The sequence below is a fragment of the Myotis brandtii genome, unplaced genomic scaffold (genome assembly GCF_000412655.1).
Source record: "Myotis brandtii unplaced genomic scaffold, ASM41265v1 scaffold94, whole genome shotgun sequence".
In the NCBI taxonomy this organism is placed as follows: domain Eukaryota; kingdom Metazoa; phylum Chordata; class Mammalia; order Chiroptera; family Vespertilionidae; genus Myotis; species Myotis brandtii.
The window spans coordinates 1517773-1533868 of record NW_005371876.1 but is presented as its reverse complement, the minus strand read 5'-3'; the positions used below and the strand labels follow the sequence as shown (position 1 = coordinate 1533868).

Sequence of the window (16096 nt, the reverse complement as noted above, 5' to 3'; positions counted from 1 at the left end):
CAGAGGCGCAGGGCAATCAGGGGATTGGGGAGCTCCCCCCTATCAGGCACAGAGCAGGGCCCGTGGGGGGGGGGGGTGGGGTGCCGCCCCCTGTCACACACAGAGCAGCAGGGCAATCAGGGGGTTTGGGCGCTGCCCCCTGTCATGCTGATCCCGGTGCCGGGAGCCTCGCTGCTCCGCTGATCCCGGTGCTGGGAGGCCTATTACCCTTTTACTATATAGGATAGAGGCCTGGTGCATGGGTGGGGGCTGGCTGGTTTGCCCTGAAGGGTGTCCTGGATCAGGGTGGGGGTCCCCACTGGGGTGCCTGGCCAGTCTGGGTGAGGGGCTGAGGGCTGTTTTCCGGCTGGCGAGTGACTAAAGCTTCCAACCGCTCCTTGTTTTCTTCTCTTTTTTTTTTTTTTTTTTCTGGGCCAGCTTTAGCTCTGAGGCCTCGCTGCTGAAAACATCGATACAATGTTGCGGTCCGAGCCCGGCTGAATGGAAGCCCTTTTCTGGGGTTTTGTTTAGCTTCTTATTTGCAACATAGTATATAGTTGCTTAGAGTTGCAACTGAGAGGCTGGCAAGTTAGGCGGGGAACGTTGGAGTCTGCAGCAAGCAAGCCTCGTGCTCGCTTCAGTGCCTGGCTGCCGGCCGCCATCTTGGCTGACAGTTAATTTGCATATACTCACTGATTAGCCAATGAAAAGGGTAGCGGTCGTACGCTAATTACCATGTTTCTCTTTTATTAGTGTAGATATGCTCTCCTTTCAAACTATCTCTTAGTTTTACTCCTCAAGTGTATTTAATTTTTACCTCCATTCCTTATGTTGATGCCTCCAATGGTTGTCTGAAACTTATTCTGCAGTAAATTCCTTACAAACAAATTGTGAGAACAATGTTCTATGACATCTTGCATGATAATAAGTATTTTGGCTTCTACACTTTCAAGTCAGTTGGGCCCTGGCCAGTAACTCAGTTTGTTAGAGTGTCATCTTGATACACCAAGGTTGCAGGTTCAATCCCCGGTCGGGAACATACAAGAATCAACTAATGAATGCATAAATAAATGGAACAACAAGTGGATGTTTTTGTTTCTCTCTCTCTCCCCTATTTCTATCTCTCTCTAAAAGTCAATAAATAAATAAAATTTTCAAATTTAGTTTGACTGGATATATTATCATATGTCAAAAGTTAATGGTAAATTTTAATAATGGGTAGTTTATTGTATATCGATTATAACTCAGTGAAGCAGTTAAAAAATACTTGGTCCACACATTTTCTTCCTTTAAATATCTGAAATATGTTACTCCATTTTATTCTGGCTTAAAATATTTGTGTCAAAAAAAAAATCTGATCTTTCATAAGTGATTATTTTTCCTAAGTCACTCGAATGTTTAGTCTCTTCCTTTAAATTACAGTGATTATAGTAGACTTTTTGTGGATGTTCTGGGTTGTTCTGGATTGATTCTTTCAGATACATGGTGAGCCCTTTTAATATGTAGTTTCAAATCTTTTTAATTTCATAACATTTTTTTGAAGTTTATATTACATATTTATTTTATTCCCTGCCTAATCTTCCAGGACTCCTATTGTATGTATGTTGCATCTTGAACATTTATCTAATATATTTGAAATTTTCTATTAAGTCCTTTTCATTTCTTTATTTCTTTTTTATTTCTAAAGCTTTTCCCTTTTATATCTTTTATTTCCCTTAAGACATTGTCTTTTGTGTTTATTGACCCCTGTGTGTCTTCTAGTTTAATCTTCATTTCCAAAATTTTTCTTTTTATTTCCACTTGTCTTCTGAGTTCTCACACTTCATTTCTGAATTTTATAATTCTGATTTATGTTATTATTTTATATCTTGTATTATTCACTTCTTTTAGCATGTTTTGGAATATTAGGTTATAGTTTTTAATCTGTTTTGTAGGCATTTCTTTCTGACACTTTCATTGTCTATAAGAATGTAATTCTTATTCTCTTAAAAATTTTATATGGAATTTTAGCTCAGTCCTTTTTTGTTGCTCAGTTTTATGTGAAGTTAGTTTTCTTTAACTTGTGAAGGAAGGGCTGACTTAGGAAAGTTTTTCTCATTTCATGGCTCTAGAGTTCCCTTTTCTGTGTTTCTGTGTGAAGTGTTAAAAAAATGGAACTCACCTTCTTATATGTTCTGGTTCTTTAGAATGTAGAACCTCTATGACTTTTATCTGTAATCCTTTTTTTTTTTTTTTTTTTTTGCTTGCCTCTATTCCATTCAACTTGGATGCTTTTCCCAACATCTCATCTGCAGTATGGGACTTTGTCCTGAAAGGGAGTTTTGGCCAGTAGGTTCTGAGAGTTCATTTCCAGCCTCTTCAGATCTTACTGCAAACTACTTGTATCACTGATGGTAGGAGTGGGCATACCTCTCCCACTTTCAGTCTGTATTTCTTAAATGGACTTGATGAGCTTTGAAGTGAATATTTGTAGATTCCTTTGGATTCTTACATTCATCGGGTACTCTGTTGTTTCTCTCAGCTTCTTCCTGCACAGATGCTAATAACATGCTGCTCTCTTCCTATCAGTGTTGATGGGAATACCTTATTATCTAGTTTTGATTTAGATGTTGTCTATAGGTATGGGTTTTGTTGTCCTGATAGCTCTGGTACACTTTTATGTGTGTTTTTAGTTTTAAAAATCATGCTATTGCCATCTCCCCAAATACCAATTGAATTTATTATTTTCTACTTGTTCTCTCTAGATCCTCAGACAGATTCTAAACTACCAGAAGGGTTGTCAGGATCTCACACAGACTGGCTTACATTAAATGTTGGAGGGCGGTACTTTACAACTACACGGTAGGTGCATGTGCATGTGTGTAGCTGTGTGTTGGGGGGGGGCACTATGTATCATTTGTTCTTCAGTTTACTGATTTCCTTAGAAGATATTGAAATGCTGCTTAAATATACTGTGTTATTGGAAACTATTTTTTAGAAAGTTTATTTTAAAGAAAAGAGAAGAAAAATGATTCACAGATCATTCCAGAGAAAACATGATTAGTATTGTAGAACATGCTTTTTAGAGATTCAGTAATACATATGCATTGCAAGTAAAAATTAATAATATTAAAATTCATAGAGACTATAAGTGCTTATGTTAAAGGCATAGGAAAATATAAGTTTAGATCAAGAATATTGTGATATAATAGTTTGCAAGATGGATAGAATCATTTTTTTAAAAAAAGGAAACTAAAACAATATATAAGTCAAAGGAAGTGCCAGAGTAGAAGAGATTTTGATAAATGGCAACTTACTGCACGTTTTTGTTTCCCAGCATCACTCCTACCAGGTTATAGCATGCATCTTTTTGAGAGAACAGCTGGGATCAAGTAAACTCTTGACTTAAATATGTTTGTTTATAAAGACAAATGGAGAAATCAATTTTTTTCCCTGAATTCTTAGGAGCACTTTAGTGAACAAAGAACCCGACAGTATGCTGGCCCACATGTTTAAGGACAAAGGTGAGTGCAACATAGGATTTTTACATTTTGTGTGATCTATTTGTATTGACTTTATATCTTTTGTCCTTCTTTACTTTTTAATAATAGCAATATTTTTACACAAGAAAAAACTTACTGTTATGTTCCACAATTTTTCTTCCATAAATTTCTAACTGTGTTTTTCATTATGGGGGACTTCCTTCATTTTAATGGTGACACAGGTGTCTGGGGTAATAAGCAAGATCACAGAGGAGCTTTCTTAATTGACCGAAGTCCTGAGTACTTTGAACCTATTTTGAACTACTTGCGTCATGGACAACTCATTGTAAATGATGGCATTAATTTACTGGGTGAGTTTTCAGTATAATTCTTCACTCTTTTGTAAGTTTATTAATTTTTATTGTTTTCACTTGCTTAGTAAGTTAGTATATTTTCATAAAGTGAAGGTATATCTAAGTTTTACTTGTGCAATTGACCCTTAAATAACAATTGTTTGAGCCGCCTGCTCCTCTTATACATGGATTTATTTTTTTTTTAATAAATAGCATACAGTTGGCCCTCCCTATCTGCAGGTTTTACATCAACATTTTTTTTCCCTAAATCTCACCTGAGGATATTTTTTCCATTGCTTTTAGATAGAATGGGAGGGAGAGAGTGGAAAGGGAGAGGAGAAGAGAGAGAGAAACATCGATGTGAGAGAGCACATCAATTGGTTGCCTCCAGTACACACCCCAAATGGACTGAGGAATGAACCCACAGTCCAGGTACCTGCCCTTGACTGGGAATCAAGCCCATCACCGTTTGGTGTGCTGGCCGATGCTCTAACCAGTGAGCACACTGCCAGGGCATCTTTGATGTGCAGTTGAGAATACCCAGATGCAGAAGGCCAACTGGATGTATTGTTCTGTGCCATTTTTTATAAGGGACTTGAATCAATAGATATTTTGGTATTTGTTGGGGTCCTGAAACCAGTTTCCCACAGATACCAAGAACAACTGAACTTATGGGGGAGTCTAAAATTATATCCAGATTTTTGACTGTGTGGGAGTTGACACCCCTAATCTCCATTGTTCAAAGCTCAACTGTATATGAGTGTATATAGCAGCAATTTTCAATCTTTTCATCTCATGATACACATAAACTAATTACTAAAATTCTGCAGCACACCAAAAAAATGTTTTTTGCCAATCTGAAAAAAAGTAGGTATAATTTTGATTCATTCACACCTGACAGCTATAGTTGTGTTGGCTGATGTCATATTTTTTATTTGACAATCTAAGAGAAAAGAAGTCAGGTAGTGCATGTTTTAAATTTCTAGCAGCATACCAGTGTGCCTCTTGTGGAACACCTGTATGACACAGCACACGGATTGAAAATCACTGATAAATTGGTATAGAAATGGATATAGGCACAGGTAGATAGTCTTACGGAAAGTCTCTCCGAGTCCCCTTTTAGTGTTAAAAATAACACTCATTGAAACTTCCAGTCAAGATAGAGGAGTAGGTAAATGCTGTGGTCACCTCCTCTCACAACTGTAACTAGACAACCAAGGGGTCTGTGCTGCCTGTCACTGCTTGAGCCAATTAAGCAGAGATAGGGTTGAATTATATATGAGCATTTATTCCAATAATGCTGGCAGTATGGAAGAGCAGCAGGTCATCGACAACAATCTGCTCTGCTTCTCCCCATAAGCAAACTGCTTATATTGGGTAGAAGGACAAAGATTACATGTAAAGGCAAGGGAAAGTAGGCAAGGGATAATCATTACAGGTTACAAGCCATGGGTGCTGGGGAGTGTGGCAGAGGGCGGATGCCTCCAGGCGGGCATGCTGGGACCAGATTACAAAGAGCAGGGTTGTAAAGAGCAGGTGCCTCTGGGACTAGATTGTTTCAGCCAAGAGGTTGTAAATCTTTCCATAATGATAGGCAGTTCTTGGGACGGGAGGATGGACTGCATTCTGATGTTAGCTCCCATGTCCCAGGGCATACAACTCCCAGGCAGGTTAGAATGTCCTTTCTTTAATCAGAACAAAACAATCATGGTTAACAGAGCATGATTAATATTTCTTATTGTAGCTGGTCCCCAATATTCTATTTCTGCCCCTAACACAACCACATCAAAATTACAAGTCAATTATAGAATAACCACCCTTGAAACCACTTGAAGACTTGCTGAACAGAATGTCTGTGACTATGATATGAAGAAGAGATCATGTCAAGACTGGTAGGAGGGGAGGACATGTGAAATGGGCTCTTCCCACACCATGTGTGGCAGTTAGAATTGGTAGGGATATCTGTCCTACCAAGGTCCTCCTGAGGAGCAAGGGAAGAGATGCCACTATGATATCTGGCCAGCTCTCTCCCGGACAGAAGTTCAGGCAGATGCCATTGTCCTTTTTCCAGCCCTCTCCCGCACAGCTGTGGTTGCATAGTCAAAGTTTATAGGCCTCCAAGTGACTGAATTTGGTTTGACTTAAGGAGTGGTGGGGAGCGTGGTGATCTGGAGTGTACATGCCTACTCATCTGCCAAATTATTGCCATGTGTGTGGGCCTAGTGTGCCAGAGACTTGATTTTTTTTAAAGAAAACCTGGAAATCTAAAATTTTATCTGAAATCTGATTTTGAAAACCCATCAGAATCAGCTTAGGTTGGGGAGGGGTGCTAGCTTATAATTTGTGTTGTAAAATGTTTTTATTTTAGCCATCTACAAATATTATTATTATAAAAATAACCAGTGATCCACTTTTTTATAGAACCTTTTCCCTTCAGCAACTGAACCTCTAATGGCCACCCTCTCCTGATTACATTTTAAGACTCAGCTGTAGGCGTTCTATGGGCTCTTTTTAAGCTTCCCCTTTTCATTTCTCCTGTGTCGTTGATAGCATTTCATGTCCTTCCTGCTATCTCTGACTTCAGCAATGCAGGCTATTAACAAGCTGTTCATGTTTCTCTGCCATTGCTCTTTTACGTTTAGTTTTTCAGCAAACAGAGCTCTCTCCTGATTCACTTTATGTAGTGTTGTTTTGAATGAGTACAGTTTCTGTCCAAACTCTTTACATTGGCTATAAATTGCCCCACGTAATTACATGCTTTAAAATAGTCTACAGTGATTTATTTATCTTCTTCCCATGTACTTAAATAACCTTAGTTCTTGCTCTTAATTTGTGCTCTCATCAGTATGTTTTTTTTGTTTACCTTCATCATTTCCTTCTGTTCCTGCCTTTAATGGTCTTCACTTTTTCCAATGAGTCATGTCTTCCTTTCTCTTGCTTTCATTTGTCTTCAAAACATTCTTTCTTTGACTTCAATAATCTTTTCTATATTTTTCAGCTAAATCTCACCTCAATTCAGTTAGTCTACTACCTTGAGAACTTTTCTAGTATTTCATACCTATTTCCCTGACGCTAACATGAATTTTCTGAAACCCAGTTTGATACAGAAAAAAAAGAATGGTCTTAAATATTAGAAAACCTGTAATTTAAAACATATAATTTAATATTAATGATTTATGGAGGACCTACCAAGTAGGTGCCAAATATTATACCAGATAATAAATACGCATTATCTCTTCTAATATTTCTGACAACTTTGTTTGCATGGTAAAAATGTCCCCATTTCACAAATGTGGAGGCTTTAGTTAAGAGAAAGATTGTAGCTTCTTCAAGTAAAAATCTGAGCTGGGATCAAATCCAGATCTTACTGGTGCTAACAGAAAATACACTAAATATCACATCCTTTCCTAAACTGTCCCTCAGTGGGCAGTTGCATTTATAAGGCTTTCCTGGAAGTTTTTAAGGTTTAGTTCTGAGCCTAGAATTTTTTTTTTTAAATATATTTTATTGATTTTTTACAGAGAGGAAGGGAGAGAGATAGAGAGCTAGAAACATTGATGAGAGAGAAACATCGATCAGCTGCCTCCTGCACATCTCCCACTGGGGATGTGCCCGCAACCCAGGTACATGCCCTTGACCGGAATCGAACCCGGGACCCTTCAGTCCGCAGGCTGACGCTCTATCCACTGAGCCAAACCGGTTTCGGCCTGTGCCTAGAATTGGACAAACATTCTTACCACACTCCCTGGGAGGTTCTGGTTTACTCATAAAAACTTGGCAAACTGAGAGTGAGGCCCCCTAGAATCTTGTTTTGCTGGGTTTCTACCAGGGACAGATACTCAAGTGTGGCTGCCCCTTCCTGAGAAATCCAGATAGGAAGCCACTCTGGTGTGGACAGAAGATGTTATCCCAGAGCGGCTACCTGAGTGGTGTGCTGGTCCTTAGATGGCCTTTGTTTTGCAATTGGAGTATTGGAGGTGGCATTGGGTTTCCCCAGAAAAGATTGTAATCTTTTTCCCAGATAACTGCTGTGGTTTTCTATATCTAATTATAGTTACCCTTATCTTGGAAACATTTGAAGGGAGAGATTACACCTTTTACTATTTTTGTAATTTCTCAGTCCTTTTTAAAAGAGTAAACTCAGTCTACTGAATAACTGAAGTCTTCATTTTAAAGAAAATGGATCCCAATTTATTCCCACACTAGAGGCCCGATGCATGAAATTCGTGCAAGAGTAGTCCTTCACAGCTGCTGCAGCTGCCTTGATCCCTCTCTCGAAGCTGCGGCGGCTACCTCGATCCCGTGGCTGCAGCCCCGGCTTTAAACGGAAGGTTGTCAGGAAGGACATCCAGACAGCCATTCGGTCTATTTGCATATTACACTTCTATTATTATAGACTAGAGGCCCGGTGCACAAAAATTTGTGCACTGGCGGTGGGGGGTCCCTCAGCCCAACCTGTGCCCTCTCACAGTCTGGGACCCCTCGGGAGATAACCACCTGCTGGCTTAGGCCCGCTCCCCGGGTGGCAGATGGCAGGCCTGATCCCGCGGTGCCTGCCCCGCCTCCCCAGGTCGCAGATGGCAGGCCCGGATCCCGCGCTGGGTTGCAGATGGCAGGCCCCTGCAAGCCTGGTGGGCGGTGGGGCAGGCGGCAGCTGGTGGCAGGGCAGGCGGATTGCACTGTGCCGCCCCGCCTGCAGTATGCAAATTTAACGGTCATCTTTGTTGGGTTAATTTGCATACTCTTCTGATTGGCTGATGGATGTAGCGAAGGTACGGTCAATTAGCATCTTTGTCTTTTATTAGTGTAGACTAGAGACCCAGTGTACGAAATTCATGCACTCGGGGGGAGGGGGTACCTCAGCCTGGATTGCAAGAGGGTGCAGGCCAGGTCGAGCGACCCCACTGGTGCACAGTTGGGGCCAGGGAGGGATGTGGGAGTTTGGCCAGCCAGGGAGGGACCGTTGGAGGGCTCCAAGGCCTGTCCAACCCATCTCGCTCAGTCCTGATCAGCCAGACCCCAGCAGCAAGTTAACCTACCAGTTGGAGTGTCTGCCCCCTGGTGGTCAGTGCACGTCATAGCAAGTGGTTGAGCGGCCTTAGCGTATCATTAGCATATTATGCTTTGATTGGTTGAATGGCCAACTGGACGACCGGACACTTAACATATTAGGCTTTTATTATATAGGATACTCTGATGAAAATGTTTATTGACAGATGTGAGAATGTATATGTAATAAGTCACCAAAACAATGCACAGATTTTCTTTACCAAACTAAGAAAAGTAAATGATAGATTCAAACCCCTTTTATCTTTTAGAAATATTTTTTTAAATTGATTCTTTTATAAAAATGGTTTCTAAATTATACTTTTGACTTTTGCTTTGAAGTTTACTTTTATTTATTTCTATAATTTCCTAATTCAGTAAGTCTAAGATATTTGGGACAAACCTATTTAGATCTGTTCCACTGGAAAGGGTCAATGAAATGTTAAGATTAGATAAACTATTTTTATTGGATTCACAATCAAACCACTGTATCAATTATTTGAGGAATGTGTGGTATTAGGATTTTTTGCTTATGGCTTCTTTATAGTAATTTTTATAAGTGATTTTGAAATATGGAAGCCTTTCATTCTATTTCACTAGTTTTTCACATTTTTTCTTTTGATAAATGTAAACTACCTACTTTGTTTTACAAATATTTTAAAATATTTTATTATGTTCTAAACAAGAGTTATTTTTCTTCAATATTGATTGATAATCTGCCTGTTGAATTTCACTTCTTTTGTGAGAATTTTACATAAAGAATTATATAAATATCAAAATGAAGTTTTCTGTAAAAGTCACATCGTTTTTATTATCATAGGGGTGTTGGAAGAAGCCAGATTTTTTGGTATTGACTCATTGATTGAACACCTAGAAGTGGCAATAAAGGTAAGGCTCTTTCTACACTAGCCAATATTACATTTGTGGTGTCTATCTCCCAAAATGCTTCAGTAATTTCTTAATATCTCTTTTCAAGAATTCTCAACCACCAGAGGATCATTCACCAATATCGCGAAAGGAATTTGTCCGATTTCTGCTAGCCACTCCAACCAAATCAGAATTGCGTTGCCAGGTAATTAAAACAGACATTTACATGAGTAATGTCAGCAAATCTGTGAGTAATGTTTTACGTTCTTGTAGGATTTTTTTTTTTTTGCTTCATTTTCTTTTTTCATGCAAGATATAATCTAATTATGGATCATAGCATTGATGTAATCCCAAAATGGTTAGCAAAAAAAGAGATATGTAATAGCTTCTTTTATTGTCCAGTTATTCCAGTTATACTTCACATAGAAGTCTGTGAGTAGTGCATAGAAATTTCAGCAATTAAAATAAAACAATTGTTTGTACAGTCATGCATGACTAGTCAGTGGCAGATACTTTTACATTTATGTGTATAGCATTAAAGTTTTTTAAAACCACAATATTTGCTTTTCAAAAAGAAACTATCTTGAATTGTTTAATTAAAAAATTATCTATATATATAAAACCCTAAGCGATCGGTCGACCGTTCAACTGGTCGACCATTTGACTGGTCACTATGACGCTCAATGCAGGCGCCAGACACTGGGCTCATGGCTGGTGAGCACTGCTGCAGCAGCGCAAGCCTCTCCCCTCTCCACAGCAACACTACTGAGCAGCAGCAGCAGGCACAGTGGGGCTAGGATGAGCAGGAGCGGTGCGGCTCGAGCTCCTCCCTGGCCGCCTGCTGCTTCACGCACTACTACATCCCTTAGGATGTCCGAGTGCTGGTTTCTGCCCAGTCCCTGCAGGCCAGGCAGAAACTGGCATTGCGACATCCCCCAAGGGGTCCCGGATTGCGAGAGGGTGCAGGCCAGGCTGAGGAACCCCACCGGTGCATGAATCCATGCACCAGGCTCTAGTTTAAATATAATTAGATTTAACAAAAATAATGCTAGTCAGCAGGTAGTGGCTAACAGAGATCTCTCTTTAGAAAATTCTGCACATAAATGCTGTATAGCCAGACTGCATTCCAATGTTAATTGTAAACAGTTTCTTTTACTAGAACCCAGTCAGGACACTGATTTTATATATCTTAACTTCCATTTGATCGTGTTTTGTAATAAATTCCAAATGACTGAACCACCAATTGCTTCTAAAAAACTTGGTGGTTAGGTATAGTAATTAAATGTAATGCAACAAATGGTTTCAATATGGTGACAATTTGTGTTTTTTAATTTCAGGGTTTAAACTTTAGTGGTGCTGATCTTTCTCGTTTGGACCTTCGATACATTAACTTCAAGATGGCCAATTTAAGCCGCTGCAATCTTGCACATGCTAATCTCTGCTGTGCAAATCTTGAACGAGCTGATCTCTCTGGATCAGTGCTTGACGTAAGAATCATTTTTGGTTACAAGAGAAAATTAAATTGTTAGTCTATTGAGCACGCTCAAAAAGCAGAAATTACATCTGTCTCTTACTGAAACATTTACTTAAACACTGATAATACTGAAGGCTTTGAAAGTGAAATGGGTTGGTTTTGTAACTTTGGCTCTCTCTTTCTCTCTACATATATTTGTATATGTGTTTACATGTAGTACGTGTAGATTTGTGTGTGTGCGCACATATGTATATATGCATGTATGTATAGAAAAATTACCTGTGTTAATTTGAGGTTAGATAATACATGTAGAACCAATAGTGAAATTTACTAACTTCTAGCTTTTAAGTTTCTTAATACCAAAACCCATGTCTGCATATGTCTATATGTCTTTTGAATTAACAGCACCTAATATAGTACTTGCTTTTTGTAGTCATTGAATAAATGTGTCTCAAATTTTATAATTTTGGAAGTAGACTCAAAAGCATGATGTTAATTCTTCCAACCCATGAACCACAGTATAGGCTTCCTCTTGTTTATATCTTCCTCTACCTCTTTTTTAATGTTCTGTAATTTTCTGAGTACAAGTCTTTTACCTCCTTGGTTGAGTTTATTCCTAAGTATCTTATTTTTTTGTTGCAATGGTAAATGGGATTGTTTGTGTAGTTTCTCTTTCTGAGAACTCATTATTGGTGTATAAAAATGCCATAGATTTCTGGGTGTTAATTTTGTAACCTGCTACCTTGCCGAATTCATATATTAAATCTAGTAGGTTTTTGGTGGAGTCTTTAGAGTTTTCTGTGTACAATATCATGTCATCTGCGAATAATGGAGCTTTACTGCCTCCTTTCCAATTTGGATGCCTTTTATTTCTTCCTCAGGTCTGATCACTGAGACTAGAATTTCCAGTACTATGTTGAGTAGAGTGGTGAAAGGGGACCTCCCTGTATTGTTCCTGATCTTAAGGGAAACGCTTTTAGTTTTTTCCCACTGAGTCTATTGTTGGCTATAGATTTGTCATATATGCCTTTCTTACTTTGAGGTATGATCCCTCTATTCCCACCTTGTTGAGAGTTTTATCATATATGGGTACTGGATTTTATCTAATGCATTTTCTGCATCTATTAATATAATCATATGATTTTTATCGTTCATTTTGTTTATGTTATATGTCACATTTATTGATTTGTGAATACAGTGGGGCCTTGACTTACGAGTTTAATTCGTTCCGTGACTGAGCTCGTAACTCAAATTACTCGTATGTCAAATCATTAAAGTGAACGAGTGAGACATGTGATGCTGGGCTGATGTTGTGGCGTTCACTGTGACGTTCGCTGCGCCAACTAGCGGTGGGGTATCTGAAACTGGCTCGTAACCCGAATTTTAGCTCACAACTGAAAGCAAAAAAACGGCCGAGAGACGGCTCGTATCTCGAAAAACTCGTTAGTCAGGACACTCGTAAGTCAAGGCCCCACTGTATTGTACCAACCTTTTTATCCCGGAATAAAACCCATTTGGTCATGGTGTATGATCTTTATAATGTATTGCTGGATTTGATTTGCTATTATTTTGTTGAGATCTTAGCATCTTTGTTTATCAGGGATATTGGCCTATAATTTTCTTTCTTTGTAGTGTCTTTATCTGGCTTTGGAATTAGGGTAATGCTGGCCTCATGAAAAGTTTTGGAAGTTTTCCCTCCTCTTGAACTTTTTAGAATAGCTTGAGGAGGGTAAGTGTTGATTTTTCTTTGAATGTTGGGTAAAATTTGCCTGTGAAGCCATCTGGTCCAGGACTTTTGTTTGCTGGGAGTTTTTTAAATTACTGCTTCGATTTCATTAGTTGTTCCCGGCCTTTTCAGTGTTTTCTGATTCTTCCTGATTGAGTTTTGGAAGATCGTATGTTTCTGGGAATTTGTCCATTTCACCCAGGTTGTCCAATTTGTTCACATATAGTTGTTCATAGTATTTTCTTCCTATCCTTTGTATTTCTGTGATGTCAGTTGTTACTTCTCCTTTTTCATTTCTGATTTTATTTCTGTCCTCTCTCTGTTCCTTGATGAGTCTGGCTAACGGTCCATCAATCTTTTTCTTTTTCTTTTTTTTAATCCTCACCCAAGGATATTTTTCCATTGATTTTTTAGAGAGAGTGGAAGAGAGGGGGAAAGACAGAGAGAAATAGCGATGTGAGAGAAACACATCGATTGGTTGCCTCCTGCACGTACCCTGACCAGGGCCCAGGCTGGGGAGTATCCTGCAACTGAAGTACGAGCCTTGACCAAAATCAAACCTGGGACCCTTTGGTCCCAGGCCGGCGCTCTATCCACTAAGCCAAATTGGCCATTGCAGGTTTATCAATCTTGTTTATCTTTTCAAAAAACTAGCTGTTGGTTTCATTGATCTTTCTTTCTTTCTTTCTTTCTTTTTTTTTTTTTTGCCTCTATGTCATTTATTTCTGCTCTGATCTTTATTATTTCCTTTCTTCTATTTACTCTGGGCTTTGTTATTCTTTTTCTAGTTATTTTAGGTGCAGGGTTAGATAGTTTTAGGTTTTTCTTGCTTCTTGAGGTAGGCCTGTAATGCTGTGAATATCCTTCTCAGGGCTGCTTTTACTATGTCCCATAGATTTTGGGTTGTTTTGTGTTCATTTTCGTTTGTTTCTAGGAAGTTTTTTTATTTCTTTCTTGATCTCATTGGTAACCCATTCTTTGTTTAATAACATGCTATTTAGCCTCCATGTGTTTGAATATTTTTGAGTGTTTATATTGTAATTGATTTCTAGTTTCATGCCATTGTGATCTGAGAAAATGCTTGATGTGATTTTAATCTTCTTGAATTTATTAAGACTCATTTTGTGTCCTAATATGTGATCTATCTTTGAGAATGTTCCAGGTGCACTTGAGAAGAATGTATATTCTACAGCTTTGGGATGAAATGTCCTGTAAATATCAATTAAATTCATATTATCTAGTATGTCATTTCAGGTCACTATTTCCTTGTTTATTTTTTGTTTGGAAGATGTATCCAATGTTGACAGTAGGCTATTCAATTCCCCTATTATGACTGCTTTGCCTTCATTCTCTTCCTCATAATACACCAAGAGTTTGTTTTTTTTTATGGTGCTCCTATATTGGGTGCATATATTTTTACCAGTGTTATGTTCTCCTGTCTGATCAATCCCTTTAGTATTATGTAGTGACCTTTGTCTTAAAATCTATTTTGTCAGATATAATATTGTTAATGCAGCTTTTTTGTTTTTTGTTTGTTTCCATTTGCATGGAATATTTTTTTCATCTCTTCACTGTTAGTCTGTTTGAATCTTTTTATGAGGTGGGTCTCTTGAGGACAATGTTTATATATGTAATGTTTTCTTATCCATTTAGCTGTCCTATGTTTTTTGATTGGAGCATTTAATCCATTTACATTTAAGGTTATCATTATTTTTTAATATCTTTATTATTGAGAGTATTACAGATATCCCTCTTTTTCCCCCATTGCCCCTCTCCACTCGGTTCCTGCCCCACCCCAGGCCTTTACCACCCTACTGTCTGTGTCCATAGGTAAGCTCTTTGGTTAATCTCTTTTGCCCTCCCACACCCCCCTTCCCTCTGAAATTCATCAGTCTGTTTCATGTTTCCATGCCTATTCTATTTTATTCACCAGTTTATCTTGTTCATTAGGTTTCTTGTTCATTATTTTGATTTTTAGATTAAATTGTTGATAGATATGTATTTGTTGCCATTTTATTTTTTATATTTTTTATCTCTTCTTATTATTATTATTACTAGAGGGCCAGTGCACAAATTTGTTCATGGGTGGGGACCGGCCGGCCCGGCCCTAATCAGGGCAGATCAGGGCTGGGCCTGTTGGGAGGAGGAGATGGTGGGAGGTTGGCCGGCCAGCCTGCCCAATCAGGGCCAGGCTGGTTGAGGGGAGGGGCCGCAGGTGAGTGGCCAGTGGGCCCTGCCCCCGATTGGGGTTGGGGGGCCAACTTGGGGTTGGGCCAGCCATGGGGAGGGGCTGTGGGCTGTGGGCCAGTCAGCTGCACCCTTGAATAGGGTGGGGGGTGTTGACCGGGGGCCAGCAGCCTGGGGGAAGAACCATGGGTGGTTGACTAGCTGGCCCTGCCCCTGATGGGGGGAGGGGCCTATCTGGGGAGGGGCTGCGGGAGGTTGGCCAGCTGGCCCCGCCCCCTTTTGAGGTTGGGGGGCGATCAGGGGTGGGGCTAGTCAGGGGAAGGGGCTGTGGGCCGATCAGGGTGGTGGGGACCCATCGGGGGTGTAGCTGGCCAGGGGGAGGGGTTGCAGGAGGTTGGCTGGCCAGCCCTGCCCCCTATTGGGGCAGGGGGGGCAATCAGGGGCAGGGCTGGCCAGGGGGAGGAGTTTCGGGCTGAGTGGGGTGGTGGGGACCCATCAGGGGTGTGGCCAGCTGGGGGGAGGGGCTACAGGAGGTTGGCTGGCCAGGGCCCCCCCACCAAATCGGGCCAGTTTGCTGACCGCGGTGCAGGGGAGGCATTTGGCCTGTCAACCCCACTCTTGATCGGGGTGGGAGAGTCCAATCAGGGGCAGGCCAGTATGGGGGAGGGGCTGCACGGTTGGCCGTGAGGTTGATCTGGCTGGTTCACTGGCCCCAGTGGGCATCATAGCGACCGATTGTTACGGTCATTATGGCCATTACGGTCGCTGGCTTTTATATATATATATAGATTATTATTACAGAACTAGAGGCCCGGTGCAAAAAAATTTGTGCACTTGGGGCGGGGGTCCCTCAGCCCGGTCTGTGCACTCTCGCAGTCTGGGACCCCTCGGGAGATAACAACCTGCTGGCTTAGGCCTGCTCCCGGGTGGCAGAGGGCAGGCCCAATCCCTAGGTGCAGCCCCTGGTCGGGCTCAGAGCAGGGCTGATTGGGGAGTTGGGGCG

At 40.4% G+C, this 16096-nt stretch overlaps 1 protein-coding gene across 2 annotated transcripts in view; it reads left to right on the top strand.

The window, feature by feature from the left end:
* The window catches only part of KCTD9 (potassium channel tetramerization domain containing 9), a 44724-nt gene that overhangs the window by 16388 nt on the left and 12240 nt on the right, over positions 1-16096 (top strand). For both annotated transcript variants that reach the window (XM_005885924.2, XM_014533095.1), the window contains 6 exons: positions 2724-2820; positions 3424-3482; positions 3683-3811; positions 9660-9727; positions 9816-9911; positions 11044-11193. In XM_005885924.2, coding sequence (XP_005885986.1) covers positions 2724-2820; positions 3424-3482; positions 3683-3811; positions 9660-9727; positions 9816-9911; positions 11044-11193 — 599 coding nt within the window. The remainder of the gene's footprint in view (positions 1-2723; positions 2821-3423; positions 3483-3682; positions 3812-9659; positions 9728-9815; positions 9912-11043; positions 11194-16096) is intronic.